The sequence below is a fragment of the Vidua macroura genome, chromosome 22 (genome assembly GCF_024509145.1).
Source record: "Vidua macroura isolate BioBank_ID:100142 chromosome 22, ASM2450914v1, whole genome shotgun sequence".
Classification (NCBI taxonomy): domain Eukaryota; kingdom Metazoa; phylum Chordata; class Aves; order Passeriformes; family Viduidae; genus Vidua; species Vidua macroura.
Genome location: NC_071592.1, coordinates 2,115,612 through 2,142,154, shown reverse-complemented (window position 1 = coordinate 2,142,154; position 26,543 = coordinate 2,115,612). Strand labels below are relative to the sequence as shown.

Below are 26,543 nucleotides of genomic sequence, written 5' to 3'. Positions count from 1 at the left end.
ATTACATTTACTTTATATGTGAAATATTCATATATTGATGTATATGAATAGATACCAGTGAGTATTCAATTACTGGATTCAAATATATATTAATTATTTTCCTATCTTTATTAATAATACATAATATATTCTAATAAGTCTATTCTAGAATGGTGATACATATACATGTAGTTCTAGAATGGTGTGAGATATTTATTTATTTATTTCTATCATTTCCATCCAATAACTTTAAAATCTGCAGAATATTCCCATGGATTCCCTTGGATTCTCTTCCTGGCTGGTAACTTCATGTTGGTCTTGGTCCTGATGGATTAGAGCCTTTATTCATCAATTCTCTCAGAATATATTTATTATAATTATTATAAACTTTATATAAATCTTTCCTGGCCTCTGTCAGTGGCCAGAATATAAATTTGAATTTAACAGATAATTGTGGTGATAATTATAAAATAACTCCAAAGTCAGTCTGCAAAGGATCCAGGAGATTGAAATCCTAAAATTTTCTTTTTCCAGCACTCGCAGAAGCACCACAACACACACACACCATCTGCTACAACAAAGGAAATTTTATTTAAAAATAAAACTTTGTTTTGTTTTCTTTCTTACTGACACAGGTGAATGAAATCCCAAACAAAGAAGCTCTTAGTGGGCAGCATACAAGGATGGAAACAATTAATAAATAACATTAGTATAACCTCTAAACATTAACAATGCATCTGCAAACAAAATGAGGACTTTAAACCAAGTGAACCTTAAAGCTCAGCTACTCTCTGTAAGAATATTTACCTTCTGTTTTTCCTTATTCTTTACAGATCTGAAAGGATTAAATACTGCTATTATAATTTTATATTAATGACACTATTATACTTTTTTTTTTAAAATATCTCGTGAAAATCTCAACATTTTTTAACACTGATATTTTACAAATTGGTATTTGTCATCCGTGAGAAAGAACAACAATAACAGCAATTCTTCCTCCACTGGGAATTTCAAAGAAAAAAGATTTCTAGGAGGAACTTTAAAAATAAATGTCCTTATTCCCCACTAATCTTTAAAGTGGCACCTCTGAGAAGGTGCCCTGGGAGTTGCATTTTTTCTTGCTCAACTGAAAAAAAAAAAAATTAACGAACAAAAGCCCAACAAACCAAGCAATCAAACCACATTTACAGTAAGGAGCCTGCCTCAGGATTAGCTACAGCAGTGTCACCAGTCTGGTGCAGGGGGCCACAGGAGGCCCTGAGCCCCGGGGAGGGCTGGGGCAAGGACATGCACAAAAAAAGGGGAAGATTTGGGATTCCTGCTCTCTGGACACAGGAAATCACCTGGATCCTGCTCAGGAGGGCACCTCCGGCTTCCCACAGCTCCTGCTCCTGTTGGGAGCGTTCCCCACTCCTGCTGGAATGTTTCCTGCTCCTTTTGGGAGTGTTTCCTGCTCCTGTTGGGAGCATTCCCCACTCCTGTTGGAATATTTCCTGCTCCTTTTGGGAGCATTCCCCACTCCTTTTGGGAGCATTCCCCACTCCTGTTGGGAGCGTTCCCCACTCCTGTTGGGAGTGTTCCCCACTCCTGCTGGAATGTTTCCTGCTCCTTTTGGGAGCGTTCCCCACTCCTGCTGGAATGTTTCCTGCTCCTTTTGGGAGCATTCCCCACTCCTGTTGGGAGCGTTCCCCACTCCTGTTGGGAGCGTTCCCCACTCCTGTTGGGAGTGTTCCCCACTCCTGCTGGAATGTTTCCTGCTCCTTTTGGGAGTGTTCCCCACTCCTGTTAGAAACATTCCCCACTCCTTTTGGGAGCGTTCCCCACTCCTGTTGGGAGCGTTCCCCACTCCTGTTGGAATATTTCCTGCTCCTTTTGGGAGTGTTTCCTGCTCCTTTTGGGAGTGTTCCCCACTCCTGTTGGGAGCGTTCCCCACTTCTGTTGGGAGCATTCCTCACTCCTGTTGGGAGTGTTCCCCGCTCCTTTTGGGGACAGCTGCAGGACAACCCCAGTTTTTTTCACCCCATCCCACGATCCTGACTTGGCCCCGAGCTCGGCACAGCACCAGTCCAGGCACGGAAGCTCCACGGCTGAAATGCTACAAAACACAGTGTCAGAGTCCAAGTGAGCATCGCCCACCTCTCCTGCTCCTGCTTTTCACCCCTTCCCAAAGCAGTTTGGTGCTGCTTGTCCAGCTCTGCTCATTTCCCCACAGGGGTGGATTCTATCCAGCCTGGCCATGCAGCATCCCCTTAAGAAAGGCACTAGACATTTGGGTTGTTTTTCCTTTTTAAAGTAGCATCAGAAAGGTAATTTTCTTAATAAAGAAGAGGGAGGTCAAGGGAAAGAAGAGCAATCAATCTTGGGCTTAGAAAGAACAAGAAAAATCCACTGGGCAGTGCCTGGATCGAGCTGGCAGAGCACAGCCACAAGACATGGCCAGGACTCTGCTGCCCTCAGTGGAATCAGCAAATTCTTAACGTGTCTAAGGAAGAAAAGGCAAGAGTTAAGTTTCTTAAACCAGTTTGAGACATAAACAAGTGCACAGAAAGGACACATGCAGAGAAATCAGCGATACATGCCACAAAGATTGCTCTCTCTAATCTCTAATACCCAGAACAACACCCACAGGAACATCTCTTGGCACATAGACCCCAAAGACAGGCCTGGATCAGCTCTGCCAAGCAGGATTTCATGGAAATGACAGCCAGCCTGCCCTGAGGGGCTTGCAGGGGACAGGGAATCACTGGTGCCACACACGCTGGGCAGGACAAGAGTTAAGGCTTTGGAGCTGGCTGGATCAGCCTGGCTCAGCCGTGGCAGGAGTCACACTGAGCTCACACAGCAGGGCAGACACCAAAGGGCTCCAAACCAGCACAGAGCCCAGTGGGAGTGTGAAAAGGGGGGAGATAAACCCCTCACTGAAGGGTGTGCACCTGGATCTCCAGCACAAGGGACTGTTTGGCTGCTCAGGCTCCTCAGTGTGACACAACAGCCACAGCTGTCCCCTGCCTCAGCAGCACCAGCGCTGGCCTTGCTCCTCCAGAGGCTCCCACACATCCCACAGGGAGCAGGGCTGGCACCCCTGGGGTGCACTGGGGGCACAGGAGGAAGAGCAGCTCTTCCTCCCCCTCTTCTTCCCCCAGGCACTGAGCCCAGCTTGCCCTGTGCCCTGCAGAGCACCCTGCCCACTGCCAGCCCTGAGCCCAAAACAGCAAAGGGTGGGGTCAGGGAGCATGGCAGGAGATCTCCCCACACTGTCTGAGAGTGTTTTCTCCACTACAGAGAGGAGAGGAGAAAAGAGAGACACTTCAGCCTGCCTGGAAGCCACTGCAGCAATTCAGAAAGCTGTAGGCCTAGAGAGAAACCTCAGTTTGAATTAAAAACCCACTTTCTGCTCTGCTAACACTCGTCAAGGCCTCTCTGCCACTGCAGCCATCTGGCCCAGCCTCTGGATTCCTCAAAAGTCAGACTGCACCCGACTGCCAGAATCACTCCAGCAAGATTCCAAGGTGCAGCCCTTAGCCCGGCGACCTCTGCTGACCTTGGGGAGATGCAAATAATGCTGGACATGCTCCAAGGGCCAAGAGCCTCTCAGGCTGTCAGGCTGTGATCTGTCTGTGCCTCCTGGATCTAAATCCTCTCCAAAGGAACCATCCACTCCTCCAATATGAACAGAGTTAAGTAGCTGAGTAGGCAAGTCAGGTTTTTCCAATGCAACAGCTGAGTTCTGACCTTTAAAACCACGTGATCACTTCACAAGTACGGAATTTTTTCCCCAGGTCTGTTTTAACACCAGACCTGGCAATACCTTAAGAGAAATGGAAATGGAAAGGAGAGCCCCCAAGTTGTTTGGACAGCCATGCAGAGAACTGCTGCACTTCTGTGACTGCAAAGCAGGTGAAATTCCAACAAACACATCAGCTGCATCTACCAATTCCACAAAACACCCTGGCACGACGACGGCTCCTGCAAAAGCTCTCTGGAGGAATGTGTGTGAAGGCCACTAGTCTGCAACAGCCACCATGCAATGAAGATAAATAAAACATCCTATTTACCAGGTGCAACATTCCTAGGGAAGAGCAATGGGAGTGGCCAGTGACGGCTGCTCCAGCCCAGCAGGGCCACAAATCACATTTGAGCACTGAAGCACAAAATGCTCAAGGCTAAGAGAGGAGAAGCAGCAGCCTCAGCTCTTTGCTCTTGCTCAAATTCTTTGCCCCCTCTCCCAACCCCTCAAAACCATGCCAAGCTCCTCCAGCTGCTGGAATCTGGTGCTGCCAGTGCAAGAGCACACACACACGAGAGAAATCCAACTCCCAGCACTGCCAGGACCAAAATCCCTGACAGAAGCTCATGCTGCTATCTCCAGGCAGCAAGGGAGGACTGGAATCAGAAGCAATAACTGCTATTGTTACAGGCAAGAGGGACACACCACGGCCAACAGGAAGCAATCAAAGGATTCTTCCAAGGTCTCCTATAAATTCCCAGCAGAAAGTGACCTCCCAGCTTCTCTAAAAAGCCTGAGCCAGACACACAGCAGTGAACAGATCCAAACCTAGTACCATGAACCACAGGACACACCACACCGACCTCGAGACTTTGTTTCTCTGAGCATCCACTTAAAATTCACAGCACAAAACAACTCCCCCCAGCCTCCAGGGCATCGGCTCGGGGATCCCTTGTCACGATACCTTTCTCTACCAACACCCTGGAAATAAATCTGTTCTCTCAGACAAGAGGTAGGGGTAAAGGACTCCAAGACATACACTGTATAAAACACCGCTCCGCTCCATCCCACTGCTTTGAAATCTGGAACCACGAAAACCTGATAACTGATTCTCTTAAAGAGGCAGGACTGACCTCAGCACGAAGTCTCTAAAGGAACCCCCTTCCCCTTTGGTGCACAGCTGGGCAGCAGCTGCCCAGGCAGTTGGTCCACAGCAGCTCAGGCGTGGAGGTGCTCGTGTGCTATGTGGCCACGTGCGCCGGGGAGGAGATGGACACGAACTCCCGCAGAATATTCTTGGCCATCTCAATATTGTTATGTGCAATGACCAGAGCTTTCTGAATGTCCTGATATGAGTAGCCTTGGCTCATGAGGTTCTCGATCTCGCTGGAGAGGTGCAGGGAGGAGCTGGCCCCGCTGCTGGCTCCTGCTGCTTGGCAGCTCCCGGCTTTCCGCTCGGAATTGATCCGCCGGGGCAGCGGCTTTGGCGGCCGCTCGGGGACCTGGGAGCCGTCCGAAAAACCTGCAAGGAGAAACAAGTGCATCACTTCAACGGAAAGATGTGGGGATTTTGTTTGAAAGGAAGCTGAGATGACAGCAGGAGGATAAATGGCACTTCAAAAAGCTGTCACTGAGCTTTGCCGCGTTCTCCAACCCTTTTATCCTCCTTCCCAAGCTGTTCAGCTCCCCGCCTGTGTGCAAAAACAGCTGGGGAGGTTTTTCTTAATTACCAAGGCTCATCAGGTTCATTTATTAAGATAAAACTGTATAAAAATGACATAGGATCTATGAGTGTAAGCAGAGCTCAGATATCAGCCTTAGAATCGGAAAAAATGACCCAGTGAATATTCAATGCACCAGACATCCCATTTCCTTCCAGAATCAGACAGAACCCCCCGGTTTAACTGCCCAGAGACTGCTCCCTCATCTCTGTGTGCACAAACTCAGTCCCAACTCAGCCACCACAACTGCTCCAGCAACTGAATTATGCTCTCTGAAGGGTCAGCAACTGAATTATGTTCTCCTCTTCCTCTGCTGAAGCTCTCCCAGCCTAATGGCAGATCAATAAAGCTCAGCCTGTTCTGCTTTTCCCTGAGTCATTCTGATGTGACACTGCCCTGCAGCCACATCATGCACTGCTGGGAAGAGGAAATAACAGCCAATAAACCAAACAAGTCACCAAACTCTCCAAGGAAAAAAACACATTGCTTAATGTGCTCATCCAGCACCTGACTATTTCTGGGTTTTAACCTCCTGTATCATTGCAGAAAGCATTTTTTGCCAATCACAGGAAACTTTTCTACACGGATGTTTGACATCACCTTAAAGAAAGATTTATTTGTCTCCTGGAAAAAGTCCTCAGGGCACTCCACAGAGTTTTCTGGCAGCAGAACTGGAGTACAACAGACAAATCACGTCCACACAATCCCTTTTTAAGAGTGAGCACTGCAGCTTGCTCAGAGAAGCAGCATTGTGGGACCTTTCTGAAAAACTTGCACCAAAAGCCCTAAGACAGAGAAGGCTCTTCAGGAACCAGATTCCCTGAAGCTTCCTCAGCGACCACAGCTCAGCCCAGCTCCCTCATCTTCAGAATTCAAGTTTCTCACACATAAAAAAGCTTTTTGTACATGTGAGAAAAAGGTCTGCCCACTCCTCTGCCCCAGACTGCCTTCTGGAATAGCTGTTTCAGCGTGAGCTGGATCAAGTTTCAGAGACCATGGGTCAGTCTGAAAGGACAACTGCTAAGACAGTTATTTTGGTAAATCATTAATTAAAACTGCAGGGTTCAGCTCCTGAGAGCATAAATCTGCCAAGAGGAATCTCACAGCAGTCAGGCTTGCCTGCACCAGTGCCTTGCTTCCCACAGCAGTAACAATCAGCATTTTCCACATTTTCCATTTTCCTACCCCTAAAGCAGGACAACAGCAGTGTTATTTCATGGCTGTAGAAACAGAGTGTCAATGATTAAACTCAGTATTTCATCTGGGAGGGGGGCTGGGACTCGCTCTGTTCCTTTTTTATCCCTTTCAGCCAAACTCTACAGACACAGGGACAGATTTAAAAAGTGAAACGGGGAGGTGGGGCAAAAACAATCAACTTTTCTGCACTAGGAAACTCTTCTCTGTGCTGAAGAAGGTCAGGGAAGTGGAATGGAGAAGCAGGAAAAGAGAAGGCTCACTGGGAGAAAGGGTTCTGGGTACAGGAGGTTCTGCTTCCAGAAGGAACAAGAAACTCATTCCTCCTCCTCGGCAAATCACCAGCACATTCAGACTGAAAACCCCCAACAGGAAGAGTTTCAGAGCTTCTTTAAGAGCTGCTGAGCAGGGAATAAGTCAATTATTATTCAGAAAGGCTCCAGGAGACACGAGGCTTTAGTTTTTCCCTCAGAGAATGTGCCTTGCAGCCAGAAGGACACGATGTCCTCTGTTCCCCAGGGACAAAAAGCTGACCTTGCTGAGCCCCTGGTCCCTGCTCAGAGGAGCTGAGAGCATCAGGAGCTGTGTGCAGAACACTTGTGCCATCTGCAGGCACTGGCAGAGCCACAAACCCTGCCAGGCCAGTCCCTTGGCACAGGGACACAATCCCTGAATGGTCTGGCTTGGAAGGGACCTCAAAGGTCCTTCCACCCCCTGCCATGGGCAGAGACACCTTCCACTATCTCAGGGTGCTCCAACCCCAAATCCAACCTGGCCTTGGGCACTTCCAGGGATGGGAAATCCTGTCTCACGCCCTGGTACACCATGGTACAAAAACAGTCTATGCTCTGTAGGAAACAGTGCTTTAAGAAATATACTTTAAGCTGAAAAAAGCTTTTCCTAACTGAGATTTCAGAGTGATTTGCAAGCTCGGGGATTAAATGTCCAAGGCAGCACATTCCAAGCTATAAATCAAACAAAAACTAAAAATAAATCAAACAAAATACCCAGGAACCAGTACAATTCTGCCTCATAAACCAGATTGTACACCTTTACATCCAAAACCTTCAGCGAGTGAGACAAGTTTGAAAGATGCAGAGCCAGGCAGCAGCAGCAAGGAGAGGCAGGAGAGCTGTCAGACCTGTGCCAGGGTCGTTTTCCAAGGACATTCGGCCGAAGGCAGGAGTGGCGTTGGAGATATCAGACAGTGTGCGGCGAGCAGTGGCAACGGGCAGCGGGGGCTTGGGGACATCGTAGCCATCCTCCTCATTCTCTGACTCCTCAGGGCCGTTGCTGGCAGTGGCTGCTGCCAGGTTCCCCTCATCTGGAAGAGGAGGCACGTTCTGAGCTCTGGGGCTGAGCTGTCTCTCAAGGCAGACTCTGCTCCCCCATTTGCCAAACGCTGACGGGACACAGAACTAAAGTTTTGCTGTTAAAACCTCACATTTAATGGCAGCTCTTTGCAGAAGGGAAAATTAGGTTAAAAATACTTGATAGATGCAGTGTGCATGCACAGACTCATACTTCCACATACATCCCAGCTATTTTAACAACAAAAACAAATGTATTTCCTTTAATTCAGCCTAAAATGCTGTTCCACTGGGAGCAATTCACTATAACCCAGTTCCTCAGCTGTTTTTTTAGCACACCCACTCACCAGAAGTGGTGACAGCCTCGAAAGCAGAGGATGCTGCTTGGGAGTGAATGTTGTACATTGCTTCATACATGGAGCCCTCGGGCTGCTGGTCACAGTCCAAAACTCTGAGGGAGAGAAGACATTCCCCATCACACAGGTGACAGTGGCCACCACCTCCACCCCGTCTCTGTGACAGAGTTTGTGCACAGCTTCTTGTTTTAAGGTGAAATCACCACTGCTCTGTGAAATATTTGTTCTAGAAAATGCTCTATTAATGTTTATTGCAGTACAGGACCTCAGCTTAAAAGAGTTAAAATGATACCACCAAAACTGATACCACCGAAAATTACATTTTAATAAGAGTTTTGAATTTCAGTTGTTTCTGCTCTCAGAAGGTCCTTGGCAGACAGAGTGGGAAGGAAAGGGATATCTGAGTCCTTTAATACTGTACAAGGACTCTGCACAAGAGCAGTGGTCACATTTCCTTTATTGCTATTTTAGTCAAGATCTGGTGAATATCACTGGGGGAATTCAGAAATCTGAGCAAGCAAAATTCCCACCCTGATGTCCCAAATGTGCTGCCCCAGAGCTGGGAGGAAGAAGTGCAAAACCAGCCAGGATCTCACCGTAAACTCTGAGTCATTTCCAAAGGCATTTTGAGCTCTGGTTTTTGCACAGCAGGACCTGGAGGCACCACAGGCAGAGAGGATGGTGACATGTATTCAGTGTCCTCATCACTCTCAGACTGCTCCCCAGGAGGCAGTTTTGGTACAGGCAGTGGTCTGGAGGCAGGAGAAACAAGATATAAAACATTTACACCAAATCTAATTAATACCAAGGTGCCCTTTAAAATCCACAGTCACCTCACAGCAAATCTGTCTAAAGAAGTAATTTGGTTTTCAGGATGCAGCCCACAAGGTCAAACCAGCACAAGGTCATGATGCAAAAGGAAGTGACAATATCATGCACACTTAAATCACAAAAAGCCCCACTCAAGAGTGAATTTATTAAAGAGCTGATGGCAACTGGAGCCTGATTCCTACTGCCACAGCCCAGGGGAACTCCCACCACCCCCCACAGCTCTTTGGTTTCAGCTGCTTTCTCTAAATTGTGTTTTGAATCTGTCAGAGTTTAGAACTAAGACTGGAAGAGCTGTGCCAGTTCTGTCCCTGGCACCAGCACCCTGCAATTCCCACTCTGTAAGGTATAAAAAATCCCAACAGACCTGGCAGCTAAGGAGTAGATAGCATTGGCAGATGAGGAGGGTTTGATTTTGGGGTGTTCAGACTCTGAGGTTGCTGCTGGACCACTGTTGGAGCTCTGGAAGACAAAATTCCAAACCAGGAATCAGAAACAACGCGTGGCCCGGTGTAGCTGCAAAGCCACTCCTTCAACAGCCTCTGTGGGAATGAAGCATCCTCATTTCTTCCACAGAATTTACTGACACCTCAGAAATCTAGGAATTCTCTGACAGCTTTCCCTCAGTGAGGACATTGCAGGGGTTTTCCTGCAGGAAGAACTTCACGTTTTGAGGCTCCAATGGCCTTGGCAAATTCAGCTGGAACAGGCCAAAATGGGAGCCAAGAGGAAGAGGATGCAGACAAGCACACAAAACTGGAGACACGATGACAACCATGCACGTGCCATTTTCTTAGAAAAACTGGCTAAAAATGTGCTTGCTTTCAATTTTAGCAAGCTGGAAGCATTAGAAGGAAAAATTAACGAAATGGAATCAAGGAAAGCAAAACTGCCTGCTATTTCTTTTAGAGAACAGAACGTTGGACTTATCAGTTCACTGCTAACAATGTCCTGCAGGTGAACAGACCCAAATTGAACTCAGATTTTATCCAGTCAAACTCCTCACAGCTGATATGGCAGTTTCCTCAGGGCTGAAAAGCCAGCAGAGTAAACCAGACTTTTCCAGAGAACACACTCAGCACTTTTCAACACTGAAAGATTCAACACTCAACGTTCTTTTCAACACTGAAAGGTGAACAACGAGAGGTGAACAATGATCAGGCAACTGGGATTTCAACCTTGCTCCCAAAAGGAATGAAAGCACTTCCCTTGCCTGGAATTCACCGGTTTCATTCCATCTCTCCCATGACAAAATCCCACTCGAGGGTGCCTTTTCTCCCAGATTACCTCAGCTCCGGCAGACCTACTCACCGCGGGGCTGTCCAGGCTGAGCGTGCTGCCGAGCCTCAGGCTCTCAGCCCTGGATTCCACCTGGGAGGGCAGCGAGAAGGGCAGCGAGTGCCGGTTGGACAGCTCCCTGCCAGCCCACGGCTCCGCGGCGCTCACGGCCACCGCCGGCGCTTTGGGCATCGGCCTGCCTGGCCACAGGTCGCCCTGGCGGTTGGAGGGCAGCGGGGGTGGCTTGTCCCTGGCGGGACAGTCGCCCGGGGTGCAGGGCAGGGGCCGTCGCTGCGGGCGGCTCTCGGTGCCCAGGGCGGTGCCCAGGGCGTGCGGGCGGTCCGGGGGCGGCGGCGGGGGCAGGTCCCGGAGCGTGGGGGGGATCGGCAGAGGTTTGTCCTTGTGCAGAGCACCTGGAGCAGCCTGCGGGGAGGAGGGATCAAAACAGCGCTTAACACAGGCAGAGGAGATCAACAGGAGGGAGGTGCGGGCAGCGGGGAGAGTTTTGGGGTGGTTTTATCTGTTTTTACAGATTTATCTGTTTTTACAAGGAATTATCTCTGAGAATGTGGAGATATCTCCGCACCTTCTGCACAGGCTTGAGGAGATAACACAGGAACTACGTGCACTCCAGCCAGGCTCTGAACATCCCAGATTCCTCTTCTTGAGGGAAAACATGAGCTTACAGCAGCCTTAGAATGGAATCCAAACAGAGTCTCCCCATTATTTTAAAAAATGATTCAATTGTGGGTTATTTGTACCAGTTAACATTCACCAGCCAGTGATGAGTATTCACAGAAATAGGTATTTTCTTCTGCCTGAACTTCCCTAATTTCATTATTTCATCTCAACCAGATGAAGAACTGCTGCTGCATCTCAAGAACTCAATGCCACCAAGATCACCCTACTGCCTTCTGCTGATCAGTCAGAAAGCCAGTTCATTTCTCCCAGTCACATACATTGAATTCCTCCCTTCATTTTCTACATAAAAAATGCTTGATGTAAAAATGAGTGCAGAAAAGTTGGGGGAGAGAAATATGATACCTTCTGTATCAGCTAGAACAAAATATGAGGAAAATCCAAAGAGTACAGGGAGCAGGGATCGAGGCTGAAAACCAGAGAATGTGATAGCAGTGATAACAATTTGGTCGTTCAGGACGCCAGACAGAAAAAGAAGAAAGTACTTGGGGATGTCAGAGAGAACATGCTGTGGTCCCCAGATTGTTCTGCCCCACTCAAATCACACTGAAGAGGCGTGTGTGACCTTGGAAGTGGTGCCAGGGCTGGAGGCCCCGGGGGGGTTGGCCACTCGCTGCTGCAGCAGGTCCAGGCGGGGCGGCACGGGCGGGAGGGCGGCCTGAGGAGCCACCGAGAAGGGCGAGGGAGGGCGTTCCACCTGAGGGAGGAGAATGGACATCAGCACACGGCTCAGCCCACAGAGTCCTGTCCTCTGGAGAGCCTCTCCAGCCACAAATTGCTCTGTGAGTAACAACTGTCCTCCAGGAATGAAGGCAGTGCCCAGCACTGCAGGGCTTGGAGCACTGCGAGCTTAGCCATGAGACACCGCTGAAATGCACACTTAGAAACTCAAACCAAGCTGTCCTGATGGAATAAAAATGCAACTTAGAATCATAAACCAAGCTGTCCTGATGGAGTAACAAAAATGCAACTCAGAAACACAAACCAAGCTGTCCTGATGGAATAAAAATGCAACTTAGAATCATAAACCAAGCTGTCCTGATGGAGTAACAAAAATGCAACTCAGAAACACAAACCAAGCTGTCCTGATGGAATAAAAATGCAACTTAGAATCATAAACCAAGCTGTCCTGATGGAGTAACAAAAATGCAACTCAGAAACACAAACCAAGCTGTCCTGATGGAATAAAAATGCAACTTAGAATCATAAACCAAGCTGTCCTGATGGAGTAACAAAAATGCAACTCAGAACCACAAACCAAGCTGTCCTGATGGAATAAAAATGCAACTTAGAATCATAAACCAAGCTGTCCTGATGGAGTAACAAAAATGCAACTCAGAACCACAAACCAAGCTGTCCTGATGGAATAAAAATGCAACTTAGAATCATAAACCAAGCTGTTCTGATGGAGTAACAAAAATGCAACTCAGAAACACAAACCAAGCCGTCCTGATGGAGAAATGAAAATGGAACTTAGAACCATAAACCAAGGTGTCCTGATGGAGTAACAAACCTGCCTCAGTGGGCCCTGAGCAGGGACAAGCTGCTTTTCAACACCAGAGGGCACGATCTGCTGCAAAGCCTCCTGTCCCCATGCAAACTGCTTTCACTACAGAGCACTGGTGTGCACCAAACCCTCCATTTTTGTCTCTGGAAAGCTGGTTTTCCACTTAACAAAGCACCACAGTGCTTGTTATTCTCTTTATTTTCTCTTTTTTTTACAATCAAAGTGAGTGCTGTTTAATTTTGAAAAGCTTCATGTATGTTTGAGCTCACTAAAGCCAACAAAATATGTAAAAAAAGCCCTCCAGGAACAATGTTTACTGATTAGTACATTATTTCACAGGATGGAAGATAAAGGGAAAAAAGACTCCAGGTAAACCAGAGGTGAAGATTCTTTCTGACTAGGAAATGCAGCTTATTTTAGCTGATTCAGCTATTAAAAATTAGCCAAATTCAAACCCACTTCCCTATGCAGTAAAAAAAAATGCAAAACAGCGATAAGATTTTGAAATGAGAAATGAAAATGAAATGAAAATGCCATGCAGGGATCTACAAAGAATGCCTGTGCACAGCTCCTGGAGGGAAGCAGCACTAATGGCAGACTTATCACAGCTTTATTAGACAGTTTTATCAGCCACCATATAAAAAGATGACAGCCAAATTGAGTTGCTCAGCAGAACAGCCTGCCCTCCACCCTGTTATTTATCAGGACCTTGGGAAGGCTGTACCTGCCTGGCTGTATCTATCATTGGGGAAAAATGGATGAATTTCTGCTGAGCTGGGTGAATTCTGGCTAGGAAATCAAAATCTAACACACAGAGGAGTGTTCCAAACCCAGATCTTCCATTCCAACAGGTCAGGCCAGCTTTTTCACCCCTCTGGGGATTCCTCCAAGACAACACACAAGTGATCAAAGGTGTGATCCTAAAGTGGCAGCGTGAAGTGAGCTCACAAAACTGGACCTAAATCCTTGTTTTCCACAGGGAGCAGGATCTTTACTGTTACACAGTCTGACAAGCCTCACAGGCACAAATCACTAAGAGAAAACTGCTGCAGAAAAGGCCCTGCCACATTTATCAGTGACCTTACTTTGGTACCAGCGAGTTCTTTCATCATGAAGAGGGAATCATCAGCTTTGTCATCGTCATCATCGTCATAATTGGGAGAGGGGGTTCCTTCTGCCCCTTGCCTGGACAATCCTCCTCCTCCTCTGGGATCAAACGGATCCACCACGATTGGCTCCGTGCCTTTGATCTCACAGCGGCAGAAGGGACAGCCTTGGCCTTCAGACTCCTGCAGGGGACAGAAGAGATCTGGCACAGCAGCCTTTGAAGGGCACAAAATTATCACCTGCTTCATAAACAATCAGCTTTTAGCCTGCTTTTTGGCAGGGAGCTTTCAACTGAGAGGAACACAAAGGCAAACTGGGCCAGAAATATGGAATATTTTCTCCTTGAAGTAGAGAAACAGCACTTCAGGAAGTATTTACAGTTTTTCCTTATTCCATATTAAGAGATCAGGCATCTAAACAGCTTCTGATGCTGTGACATTATGAGACAATGTTTCTGCTATATTCTCTCCACACCTGAACAGTTCTGAGAAGAGAATATCTGTAAAAGATATTCTGTATAAGAATCTGTAAGATATCTGTAAAAGAAGAGAATATCTGTAAAAGATCAAGCAGCTGCCCTCAGAGGGATAAAGAAGAGGCCAAGGCTCACCTGCCAGGCTGTGAGACAGGAGGTGCACATCAGGTGCCCACAAGGCTCAATCTTCACATCCTTGTCGTTCTCAGCACAGATTTTACACAGCTGGAACGTGGAGCCCATCTCGCAGTACAGCTCATATTGTTCCTGAGGGAAACACAGCATAAATCACAGGGAGAACAGAAATATGCAAAGATTTCACCATCATTTTATGTGCTAGGTGCATCTGTCAAGCTCTGAAAAAAGGTGGAATTCAAATTATCCAATAATTTTCATTTAAGCATCCCAAGAAAAGCGGGGTTCAAGCATCAATTCTAAAATAAATCCTTAAAATCTGTCTTTGCAATCTCATCTGCCCATCCCTATCACACAAACATTTCTGAATTCCTGTAAAATATTGCAGCCCTGAAAACAAGTCTTGGGAATACCAAGTATGACAGAACTGGGTGAATAGCTAAGGAGAGTAGAAATCAGGGAGAAAGGCTGGGATTTGGATGGAATGGAATATTTTACTCACCTGTGTAACTTTAATGTGGTCCTGAGGTGTGGGCTCACACAAGCCAGTCAAGTCAGGATTCTGATTCCGACCATCGGGAAATAAATAACTGGAAGAAGTTGGGAGAAAAAATACCTCTACATGTGCCTGTACACAGATGTATACACACACAGAACTAAGGTTTCTTTTGGAGGTGGAAGGGAAGAAAGAACGAAGGTGAGAAGCAAGGGGTGGAAAGTCAAGGTATTCTGAATTCTAAAGTTCTGGAGGGATTTTATGACTGGACCAAAATGAAACACATTATTCTTAAAAGTATTGGTTCAAATTAAGGGTTTGACAAAAAAAAAAAAAAAAAAAAAAAGGGATTTATGAGAAGGGGAACACTGGTGCACATTTATCATCTGCTACTGCACAGCTCTGCAGTGCAAAGACAGCTGTCAGTAATTCCTGAGTGCCAAAATAGTTCAGCAATGACTTATTCCACTGACAGCAATGGGGCTATTCAAATCTTAACTGCTTTGTTGTCCTAATTTTTATCAAGTGACTTACAAGCCTTCCCTGAAGCCATCAATCAGTGCTTGGAAAAGAGGTTTGTTGTGGGGGATTGTCTGGAGAATGTTCCCATCTGCAGTGACGTAGCCGATGGCCCACTGACCCAGGCGGGTACAGCTCAGTCGGAAAATGTAACTAAAAACACACAAAGGAAAAGAAACCTCAGCTTGGAACAGACAGAAAAGATTCAATGACAAGTAGGCAGCCTTTGTCTGGCCATATAAAATAAAATTAGTAGGAATAACTTGATGATTTGTAGCAGCTTTCCTCAATTGAGGCCCAGGCAGTTCAAAGGGGAACTTTGCAACATGATACAAAATGAGAAAAGAACCCAAGCACTGGCCTCCAGGTGAAATTAAACCCAGAATCCAGAGCAAGAGAAGTTAACATCCTTAAAATCATTGGTTTCGAATCAACTTTGAAAAACCCAACAAACAAACAGACTACAGGAGGTTTCCATGTTTAAAAGCAGCCCAGAAGTAACCACACAAGCTGCAGGAAGGAACACAGATAATCTGTCAGCCCTGCTGCAATCAGTGGTGGCAGCCAGAACCTCCCTGCTGGCTGAGCTCTCTCTCACCTGCCAGGTTTGTGAATGAATTTCTGAAGTCTGGCCTTCACCTCGTCATAGGTGAGGAATGCCATATAGCCAGGGTGAGTCACTGCCAGGCTGTTCCAGTTCCTCAGCAAGGATGACCAGGGCTGGGGAAGCACCAAAGAAACAAATTAACCACACACTTCTGGAAAGGGTCAATATTCCTGAATCAAAGGGTTCTTCAGTTAGAAAAACATGTTTCTGTTCCACCACAAATCCAGCAGAGAAACCAAAATACTCATTCCCACGCAGCACTTGGCATTTGAGTTTGTTGCTTGCTGGGGATAAAATTGTCACCTAAGACAGACCTTAATCAAAACTCCTTTAATAAATACAAAAGGAGAAGTCACTGAGATCACAGCTTAAGAATAGCCATCAATTGTGTTGCTTCTGCAGAGAGAATGACTCATTCCCCAGACAGGGATAAAGGCAGGAGTTTAATGAGATTATGCACAGGCCCAGGAACCATGACTGTTCTGCTCTCCAACACCGACTTCCTGCATGGCCTGGGGACAGTGACCTCCCCTCTGTGTCTCAGTTTCCCTGTCTGTAACTTGTGACTGTTCCTCACCAACCCAACCTCACCCGGGTGTGGCAAGGACTGCAGCTGGTCTCAGATCTGAATGAAGAAACCAGCACACACATCTCAAATATTGCTTAAAATGATGCCCCGAAAGTCATAACAGCCATTTGAAATCTCTCAGTCCTGAGAAGGGCCTGGGTGTGTCAATCTCACCTGATTTTTCCAAGTTTTTAAACTCATCTACAGGAAGGTATCCCTAAGAACTCTGCATCCCCTGGAATTTGCAGCAGCTCTTGACTTTTTCTTTATGTACAACACTTGGAAAAAGTGCTGAATGAGATCAGCTACATTGCAACACCAAACATGGGAATTTTTCATCTAGACATATCTTAATTGCAACCCACCCCATCACATGGGAAAAGGCAAGCCAGAGCCAAAGAAGTAAGTGATTGTTCTTGTAAATACCCAATTGTACCATCAGAAGCTGTGTTTTTGAATTTAGCACTATTAGAGACTGTGGGGAAGGATTTTACCTACTGTTAATATCCCTTCAGTGATACAGAGATTTCTCACACACACAGACACGTTCACAACATCCGGGCTGGGGCAGTTCAAAAGCTAGGAAGCCCAAATTTCCATGCTTGAGCTCCATCCTGAACAACCCCCCCTCCATGGAAAATAAATCTGACAATAAAGAAAGGGACGAGGGAAGACAGAGTGATAAACTAAGCTTCACATTTCCTGGCTTGCAGAAGCTGTGTCAGAGCTCCAGTCTCAAAGTGACCTTTGAAAGAGAAAACCTGATTCATGGCAGGATGCTGAATGTGCCTGGGAGTTGCAGTGTATATTTAGGGATTTTTTTATTCTACAGCCAGAAATATCACCCACTTTTACTGCAGTATGGGGTCTTAAGTATTCCTCTTTAAGGGATGGAGGGCAAGACAAGCAAATCCCATACAGTACAAATAATGTGTGTAAAATACTGGCCTGGATAAAGAAGAGTATAAGCTGAAGCACTGAGACACTTCAAGTGATTCCCACTCCTCAGATCTCACCTGGAAGAGTCGTGTGAAGATGTCAAACTCAAATACTGAGATGTAGTCATTGCATGTCAGGTCGATGGTTGACTTCAGGGCCATGGCCTCCAGCCCTGAGCTGATGGGATGCACCTCGTGCAGGGCCTGGCGGAAGCTTTTCCAAGGAACAATGGTCCTGGGGAAAAGCAGGGAATGGGAAATGGCTGAGCACCAGCACCACCATGAACACACCTTCATGTCATCTTTGTCAGTATCCACGTCGTGATAACAGAACAGAGAAAAATCAAAAACAGCCACACGAGATTTATTCACTTCATGCAAACACAAATTTCTTGGGTACTGCAGGAAATTTCTTGTGTACTGCAGGAAATCAGCAGCCAAATGAACTTAAGGCAATTTCTTCTAATTTTGGAATTAGAAGCCCCCCTCTGGTTTCTGTTTTCCCTCTTCCTGCAGTCCTACCACAGCATCACTTGATAATAATTTCACAATGTTGCAGCTGGTAGAGAAGAAGTTAAGTCTAGATGGTTAAAAAAAAAAGCTGCAACCAACTCTCTAAAGAAGGATTAACTGGAGAAGGAAGAGAATCACAAGCCAAAACACAGGATCCTGTTTAAAGGAATATTTTACTTTTTTAAATAAATCAAGTGGCATAGAAACACAGAAAGAAAATGCCTCACTTCAGACAACTGTGCTATTCATGAGTAAATACATTATGGCTTTTTGTTCTGACAGCTACTAATTAAACTCTTTAGGAGAAGTACCTCAGTTCCCTCAGTTTGAAAGCAGTACCCAATCCATTAACTTTAATCCCCAAACATTGCTGTGAACACCTCCATGGTTCATTTAGTCAGTGTTTTCATTAGATACAGAAATTAAACCTGACATTTCAGCAGTCTGCACACAAAGATTGTTGCATTTGCCTTTCCCCTTCACTCTTAGCAAAGCCATTTTGCAAACAGAAATTCAGAGAAGAAGAGAGGTGAGTAAATGATTGGAAAGACTAATTGGAGGGAAGATGAAAAGAATATAATATTATGGCTTAGCTAAAGAACAAACCATGTTGGGGGCATGGTAACCTTTGGAAGAAGAAAGGATTATTTTGCATGGCTTGTAGAGCTTACTTAAAAGGTAAAAAAATAAATCGAGGAGAGGAAAATTTTAAGATGAATAATCAAGAGAAACACTGTGGCAATACAAAAGTCTCCTGGGGAAACTGGAGAAAGATTCATCACTTGACACATTTAAAACCAGACAGGACAAAAACTGGGAAATTTAATGTAGGAATAATTCCTTACCTCACCCCACAGATGGACCAAATGACCAGTAGGTCTCTCCCATCATTTATTTTAACCTGACAAAGCCCTTCCTGAAGGGCCAAACAGAATTCTTAAAAAGCACTGGGTGCAATTTGTTCCCACACCTCTGTTTTTAAGCACAGTTAGAAACTTACTTTTCACCAAAAGCCTTTCTCCAAAATTCTGCAGCATCTGCCTTGGTGATCCGGAACGTGTCCCCCTGGAAGAGGCCACTGGGGAAAATCCCTTTGAGTTCTGCCAGCATGTGGCTGAATATCAGGGACAGTTTGGTCAGGTTCCTCCTGCAAAGGACCACAAAATTTGTTTATTTTAGGAAAAAAAGAGTTGAGCATTCCAAGCAAAGCAGAACCAGCACTTATTGCAATTCAAGAATGATCCCAGCATGCAAAACTCTTATTTGGGGCTCTCTTTCAAGTGTTTTCCCAGCATTTAGAACATCCAAAACATGGGAACTACCAGCAAGGTCTGTGTTTGTTAAGACATTTTCCACAATGACAAACTCTCTATAATCTCTTTAAGGTGGGCAGGCAAAAATCCTCCCACGGAAAAACAAATTCACAGAAAATGTGCAAAACCAATCCTCAGGCCTCACCTATTGAGTGTTGAAGACAAAATCTCATCAGCCTTGGGTCTGAAAACTCCTTTGGAGAGCACATAAAACTACTCCTGCCCCAGACAATGGAAGCTGAATGTCTTTCCAGGTTTCCAGAGGCTCCCAACACAATAGATGTGCTCAGGGAATCTCTAGCTGATCTTAACAGGCCCAAGCTCCCAAGGGAATGCAAAAACACCTGCAGGTTTTTCCTAAAATGGTCACAACTTACACACAAAAGCTCTCAAACATACTGTGTTTAATTATCCAATCTGAATTACAGCTCAAGTCTGATGACACTGAGACATCAGGAGTGCTCTATCCCACAGGATATGCCCTTTTTTAAGCTAGAGAAGAGAACAGATATTTTCTGCTATTCTATTCACCAAAAGCACCTCTCTCTCTCACTCCTTTATCCAAATAAATATTCCAAATATTCTCCTCTACTCTATTGCTAGGAAAACTTCCTGAAAAGAGACAGGGATATTTCTAGGCCAGAGGGGCTTTTTCACCCCCACATCACGTGCTTGAAGGTAAAAGAAGGAACTGGCATCATGTGGGGAAGAACAAGTTGTGAGCTGTGCCCAACACACCAGAGCTGCTCAGAAACCTGCATCAAGCCCTCAAGCATGGCACAGACTCACTCATGGCACTGATTATTTAAATATTGAAGCACAGAGGGAGGGAACATCCCCAGCCACATTGGATTTTCTTCTTTTCCCATCTCCCTTCCTGAGTTTGCTGCTGTTGCAGAAGACAGGGAGAGCAAACCCCACTCCCCCGGGCTCCAGCCTTTCACCAGTTTCTGGTGTTCTGCTTGGGCTGGTTCCTTTTCACTTCATCTTGGATGTTTTTCAGATACCACTTGCTCCAAACATGCTATGGCCACTTGAAGGACTTACCCTGTTAATGTGCCTGATTACAGAACTGACCTCCAGCCTTTCCACAGAAATTCCCTGGACATTTGGGACATTTCCCATATTTTCACAGGGTCTAGACTGAATTGGAAGTGACCATATTGCTTGACATATATTCTAATATTTCCTCAGCCCCTCATGAGCCCGTTCTCCATACCCTGACAGTCTGGGTAGATTAGAAGGGTCCAAAACTCTAAATATTCTCTGACAGCAGTTCTGTCTTACCCTTCTTTATTCAGCTGCATTTTAATTTGTGTGCAGCAATGAAAGCTGCTCAAAGTGTTTATGGAAAACACCAGCTACACAAAGAATTCTGTTTTTTATCATTTCATACATGTCCAACAACAGCAGGTGCTTGGGATTAACACAAGGAAAAAACCCCAGCTGCTCTTCCACGAGCTGTCCCATTCCCCAGCTGTCTCTGGATGTGCCACACACTCAAACTGGGTATTTTAAAGCAGTTCTACAGATTGGTTTTGGCATGTTAAGTAATTCCAAGCCGTGTATTTCTCTTTGCATTTCCGAGGGGGAGGCTCAGATTCTGAGCTCGTGGTACAGGGAAGATGATTTAACTGTAAATTCACATCCCAGTTCCCTCCCTCGTGGAGATTCCCACCGTGTCCCTGCAATGCCTTTTACTGATAAACACTAGAAAAATTGCAAATCAAAGGTGTGGAATTCTGAAAGCACTCACTCCCATAAAATGGCAAAAAAAAAAAAAAAAAAAAAAAAAGAGGACAGTTTGTGTTAGTGCAAGAAGAAAAGGCAAACACCAGGTTGTTATCAATCATTTAATCCATCTACAACCCGAGCAAAAAATTATGAGTTTTTTTAAACTGAGTTTATAAAAATACAGGCTTTAATAAACCTGCTAATGATTTTGTACTCTCCTACTGCTGCCCAGCACATTGTGGGGAAATTTGGGTATGACAGACAAGCACTTTGATGCATTTCTGACCCTGAACAAGTGCATGGTTTAAATAAAACACTGCAAGAAGCCAGGGAATATTCCTGTGCCCAGTTGTTTATCTCTTCTGCCTCAGCTGAGCTCCAGGAAGTGCTTGCACTCAGCTGAGCACATCAGTTGATGAGAGAAATAAGAACTTCCTCAGGCTTAAGGATGGATAAACAAATGTTTTTACACACACACACACACATTGAAGGACTCGGTTTCCAAAAGCATTTTGGATAGCTGAACATTTTAAATTCTCAAGGTTATAATATTTTTTTTTATAAATATTCAGCTATATTGTAGGTAAATAACAGGAAAAACCACAGGAAGTGAACATAAAGAGCAGCACATTGCAAAATGGTTTGTGTTACTGGCTTTTAAGTACAGCAGTTACCAATCCTATGCTAAAAGGACAAACATTCTTTATTTTAACAATTTACATATTTGTAAATTTATACAGACCAAATAAACACTTGCAATTCTAGGGAATATTTTTATTGGCGTGTCAAAGCTCACTGATGATTGTGTTTTATTTTTAGTAACATCAGAACTGTCCTTATTGCTACTGCTTCAAATAAACAGATGTGAATGTACTCTCAGAAAAGGGGCACATGTTCAAAAAACATTTATGGGTCTTAAACTGGAGATTCCCAAACAGTTTTGGCCACAGACCTCCAGCAATGTCCCATGATGGCCATTTTTCAAAATTCCACCTAAACACAGTAATGCACACAAAACCATCACCAAGGGCTCCACCAGACACAAGTTACAAGAGACCTAAATCTTGCAAGTTAAAATTAAATCTTACAAGTGTTAATTAAAATGAAATCTTACAAGTTAAAGAATGAAATGCAGAATGAAATGCAGTTTGAAATGCAGAATGAAATGCAGAATGAAATGCAGAACGAAATGCAGAACGAAATGCAGAACGAAATGCAGAATGAAATGCAGAACAAAATGCAGAATGAAAGCCCAGTTTGGGAAGAGCTGACTGCAGCACCTAAACCCTGCTGCTGGGGAATTTAAACACCTGAAAACATTATGCAGGGACCTCAGGCCACATCAGAGCTGTCCCCAGAGTGTGCAGGCAGCTGCAGGCAACACCTGTGCCAGCTTCAAAGAACCAGAGCCTGCCTCTGTTCTGTGCTCACAGCACCAGCTGAGGTGGGATTTCACAGCCCCGAGTGCTTTCACACATACGTGCAAAGCTTTCGGTTTATTATGGTTGGAAATAACGAATCAACAAGTGAAAACGTCAGAAAATAAATATTTTTTTCCACTGTGTACGGTAGCCAAGTGTTTCACACGTGGTGAGGAACACCTGCAGCGTGCAGGGATCAGTCCTTGTGCACACAGAGTGAGCTGAGCATTGGTTCTGGACAGGCCAGACACAGCTCCAGAGCCTGCTCAGCTCTGTCAAACCCTGCTGCCCCAACACCCAGCGGGCTCTGAACTTTGGGGAACCAAAACCAGCGTGAAGCAAGAGTGTTCCTTCAGTTACCCCATGGCCACGGACACGTTCCCCCCTCCTTCCTGCTCCGAGCCCCCTCCGCTGCGGTTCTGCTCTTCCTTCCTGCCCCAGGATGGGTTTGGGTTTGCTCCACGCATTTCTGTGGGATTCAGGAGGCTGCAGCCCCCCACTGCCAGCCCCAGCTGGGCGTTCTGGTGGTGTTGTCTTCCCCCTCCCCCAGACCCTCAGCAGATTTTTCTTTCCCAGTTTCCTGGACAGAAGTTCTTCCACTGTATGGGCTCCATCTTGGAAAGCCATTAAAGGTTTGGTTTAATCAGGAATGTCTCTCTCAGCCACTCTGACACAATTAGTTAAATTAATGTGCTTTGTGACTAAATGCCTTTTTCCCCTCAAGGCAATGCTAACGTGGCACAACCATTTCTGCCACTGCCAGCTACGATTTTTTCATTTTCTTCCAGTATTTCTCATCTCCTCCAGAGCTACCCAGCTGACACAATGTAATTTAGCTCCTCACACGTAGCAAGGATCAGCTCCACAGGCTGATTCAGTCACAATATTGTGCTCACATGCCATCATTTGATGTGCACACACTGTCGTGTCTGTAAAGCTCATTCTGCTGAAGGCATGTCACAACCTCAAAATGCTTCACTCCTCTGCAATTGTTGTCCTTATTTCTTATTCTTACACTCTTACCACCAGATTCTGTTTAGGTGACACAGTTAGCATCCACTGGATAAAGTGCAAGCTCCACTACTTATGAAAACACAAACCACAAACCCACAGGTTTTTTCCTATAACTACATCTTACAATTTTATGCTGGAAGAGCTTTAAAAAAAAAAAAAAAACAAAAAAAAAAAAAAAAAAAAAACAAACCAACCCCAAACAGCTCTTTTAACGACTCCAACAAGTAAAATACACCTTTCAGAAACCACGAAGATGAGAAGTTCTCATGTCACAGGGGCTTTCAGATGCACCAGGCACGAGCAGTTTGATTTCAGCAGAGAGTTTGACATGCCTGGCTTCAAAAAAAAAAAGAATTGTCTGATGCTGTGCTCCCACCCCAGCCAGGAGTTTTCAGTGTGCTCAGGCTCACAGAAGCAGTGAGTGGAAATGCTCGAGGTGATCCCAAGCTGTTTTTTGTAACCCTGAGGCAGCTCAGGCTCCTCTGATCGGGGTTAAAAATAGAAAGAGCGGAACTACTTTCAACAAAACTTGCAACACAGGAAGTGAATGAAATTCCACTTAACTATTGCTGGCTCAACAGAAGGCACCTTACAGAGTCAGGCCCTGTAACATTTACAGGATTTCCTCAGAGTGACTAAAAGAATGGATTAACGTTACATTTATTGCTTGCTCTATAGAATTTTTCACCATCAGCTCCGCCTTTTTCAGTGCTTTAGGTATCACAGGGCTGTTTCCTTATGCTCTGCTGAGCCCTGGCACTTTTCAGGTCACATAAATATATTTTAACAGCTTGAGTTCTGTCAGCAGAGCCTGGTAACAGGCTTCAAAAGGTAACACAAAACTCACTGCAGGCCACAAACCACCCAAAAACGTTATATATTCCTATCTGTATGCAAATGGCTGGGGCTGATGGGAAGCAGAAAGGACATCAGACCACAAGGACCAAACCAACTGAGCTTTAAAGGATCTGCAGTTATTATTTTAGGCACAAGTGTTGGTGTTACTTTTTTTTTTTCACTGTTAAGAAGCTAAAAATCCACTTCTAAAATTTAAATTTTAGAGAATATGCTTTAAAGAGATGAATACATTTGATATTATTAATGGTCTTTAAAGAGCTCAACACGTATTCAGAGGACTGACAAGATAAAGGATAAAACTCTCATTCAGGTAACAGATTATTTTACCAGATTCAGGGGATTACACAACAAACATACTGCTCAGGACACTTCTCATTATAGCTAATTTTGGGCTCTCTGCACTGGAATCAGTATTTGTATTTCAGGGGCACTATTTGCAATAGTTAAAGAGAAAAACAGAGCACAAAAACCCTGTCTCCAAATCAAGGAAAATTCCGTATTTCATGATTCATCTTCAGCCACCTCAAAACTGGATACCTAGTGAGATTGACAAGGAGCTGGGGCAGGTTTCAGAGTAGATATTAAAAGTATCTTTATTCTAAGGAAAAATATTCTTTATTTTAGGGTGGGCAGGCCCTGGCACAGCTGCCCCATCCCTGGGACAGGGGGAGGTGTCCCCGCCCGTGGCAGGGCGTGGGATGGGCTAAAATCCAACCCCAGAAATCCCAAATGTGGCATCCCAGCCCTCAACACCCCAGCCAAGCACCCAAGAGACACGATACAGTTGCCAAGTAGCAGCAGCAGCAGCAGATTTTTGCCAGCATGGAGAAATCCATCACATTTCCAATGATAATTACTACAAATGAACCAACGTGCTTGTAATTCCACCCACAGCAGCGAGGCCACAGCCACCCATAAAACTCTGCAGTTTTACAGGCTCTGAGAGGAAAGGAGAATAAAAATCTTCCTTCCTTATTATGCAATCATCTGAAATCTTGCATTTGGCCACAAATCGATTTTCAAGACAGTGGTCCAATTTTAGTCAGAAAGAAAACTATAATGAATGCAAGCTTAAGCCAATTATGCTAAGTGTTACTTAAGTTCCAAAACTATCACCTAAACTGCAATTTAAAACCAAATTAGAAAGAAATAATTCACATTCCTCCCCTCCAACAACATTTACATGATAATGAATTTCTTCTTGGGTAATAAGCAGTTAGTTAGTGTTCATATGCTGGAGCCTGGCAAGGAAACCTTTCTTGTGGGCAGCTTTGGAGCCTGTTCTTTTCTTTAAGATGTTCTAATTTAAATGCAGATGTAGACTTCACACTAGTGGGTTTTGTTTAAAAAAAAAAAAAAAAAAGTGCTGCTGTATTAGAAGGAAGTGACAGAAAGAGGACTCACACACCATTTTGAGTTCCACATTTTGCACTGTCTCATTTTCCCTGGGCAGGAATGTGTGCAAGAGGTCTCAAAAATGAGATTAGAGCACCAGCCCCCCTCCTCCCAGAGGGTTTTCTGCTTCAGGGTTTAACATAAGTGTTTTCCAACTTTTTCCTCTTTGAATTCCAACCTTTTTCTTTTTCTTTTTTTTTTTTTTCCCCTTTCTTTTTCTCCAAGTCATTCTTCATGCACTTCCTTCCCCTTCAGAGATATGCATGGTCATTTCCAGGAGACATTAAACACTGGTAGCTTTTTCCTGTGTAAATTAGTGAGTCTTAACATTGGAGCTGGAGAAGAATATGAAATCCTGCTGAGCCAGCATCCCCTAAGCTGTTGTCAGAAGAACAATTAAACATGGACCAGCTCCTCAAAGCTTTTTTTCACCTCCATGCTCTGTGGAAAAAGTTTATTGTATTCCCTGCTTAACCCTATTTTCTCTACAGATCTTTTTATTTTTAAACTGGCTTTGTTAACAGTTTGCTTCCCACAGTTGAACTAGAAAAATAACTTGTGCTATTCCTTAAACATCCAGTCCACATCCTGAAAAATCATTTCTCTTCACTCACTCTGCAGCTCCCATAGCTGTGTTCTAATGTGGAAACATTTGCAGTGCTCTGATTTTATTTAGAAAATAACCTCTCTGAATTTTCCCTCGTTATAGACTGGTTTAACATAATTAGTAAATTTGATTCTTTGGTGAAAAATGGACTCTTCAGCCTAATGAATCCTTTCCCAAGGAACGACAATTCCTTTACCTGTCTCCTGACCAACGAGCTATTTGTCACTCCTGCCATGTCAAGTAT

At 44.9% G+C, this 26,543-nt stretch overlaps 2 protein-coding genes across 3 annotated transcripts in view; both read right to left on the bottom strand.

Annotated features, from left to right (window-relative positions):
* Positions 1 to 26,543, bottom strand: part of ABCG4 (ATP binding cassette subfamily G member 4) — a 149,958-nt gene that overhangs the window by 87,210 nt on the left and 36,205 nt on the right. The gene's annotated exons all lie outside the window — the stretch shown is intronic.
* Positions 549 to 26,543, bottom strand: part of CBL (Cbl proto-oncogene) — a 35,604-nt gene continuing 9,609 nt past the window's right edge. Inside the window, exons 3-16 of the mRNA XM_053996977.1 lie at positions 18,958 to 19,104; positions 17,523 to 17,679; positions 15,930 to 16,051; positions 15,347 to 15,484; positions 14,819 to 14,906; positions 14,317 to 14,448; positions 13,685 to 13,888; positions 11,658 to 11,789; positions 10,427 to 10,816; positions 9,483 to 9,577; positions 8,884 to 9,039; positions 8,279 to 8,382; positions 7,763 to 7,945; positions 549 to 5,228 (exon numbers count right to left, since the gene is read on the bottom strand). Of these exons, the coding sequence (XP_053852952.1) occupies positions 4,948 to 5,228; positions 7,763 to 7,945; positions 8,279 to 8,382; positions 8,884 to 9,039; positions 9,483 to 9,577; positions 10,427 to 10,816; positions 11,658 to 11,789; positions 13,685 to 13,888; positions 14,317 to 14,448; positions 14,819 to 14,906; positions 15,347 to 15,484; positions 15,930 to 16,051; positions 17,523 to 17,679; positions 18,958 to 19,104 (2,329 nt within the window). The 3' untranslated portion in view covers positions 549 to 4,947. The remainder of the gene's footprint in view (positions 5,229 to 7,762; positions 7,946 to 8,278; positions 8,383 to 8,883; positions 9,040 to 9,482; positions 9,578 to 10,426; positions 10,817 to 11,657; positions 11,790 to 13,684; positions 13,889 to 14,316; positions 14,449 to 14,818; positions 14,907 to 15,346; positions 15,485 to 15,929; positions 16,052 to 17,522; positions 17,680 to 18,957; positions 19,105 to 26,543) is intronic.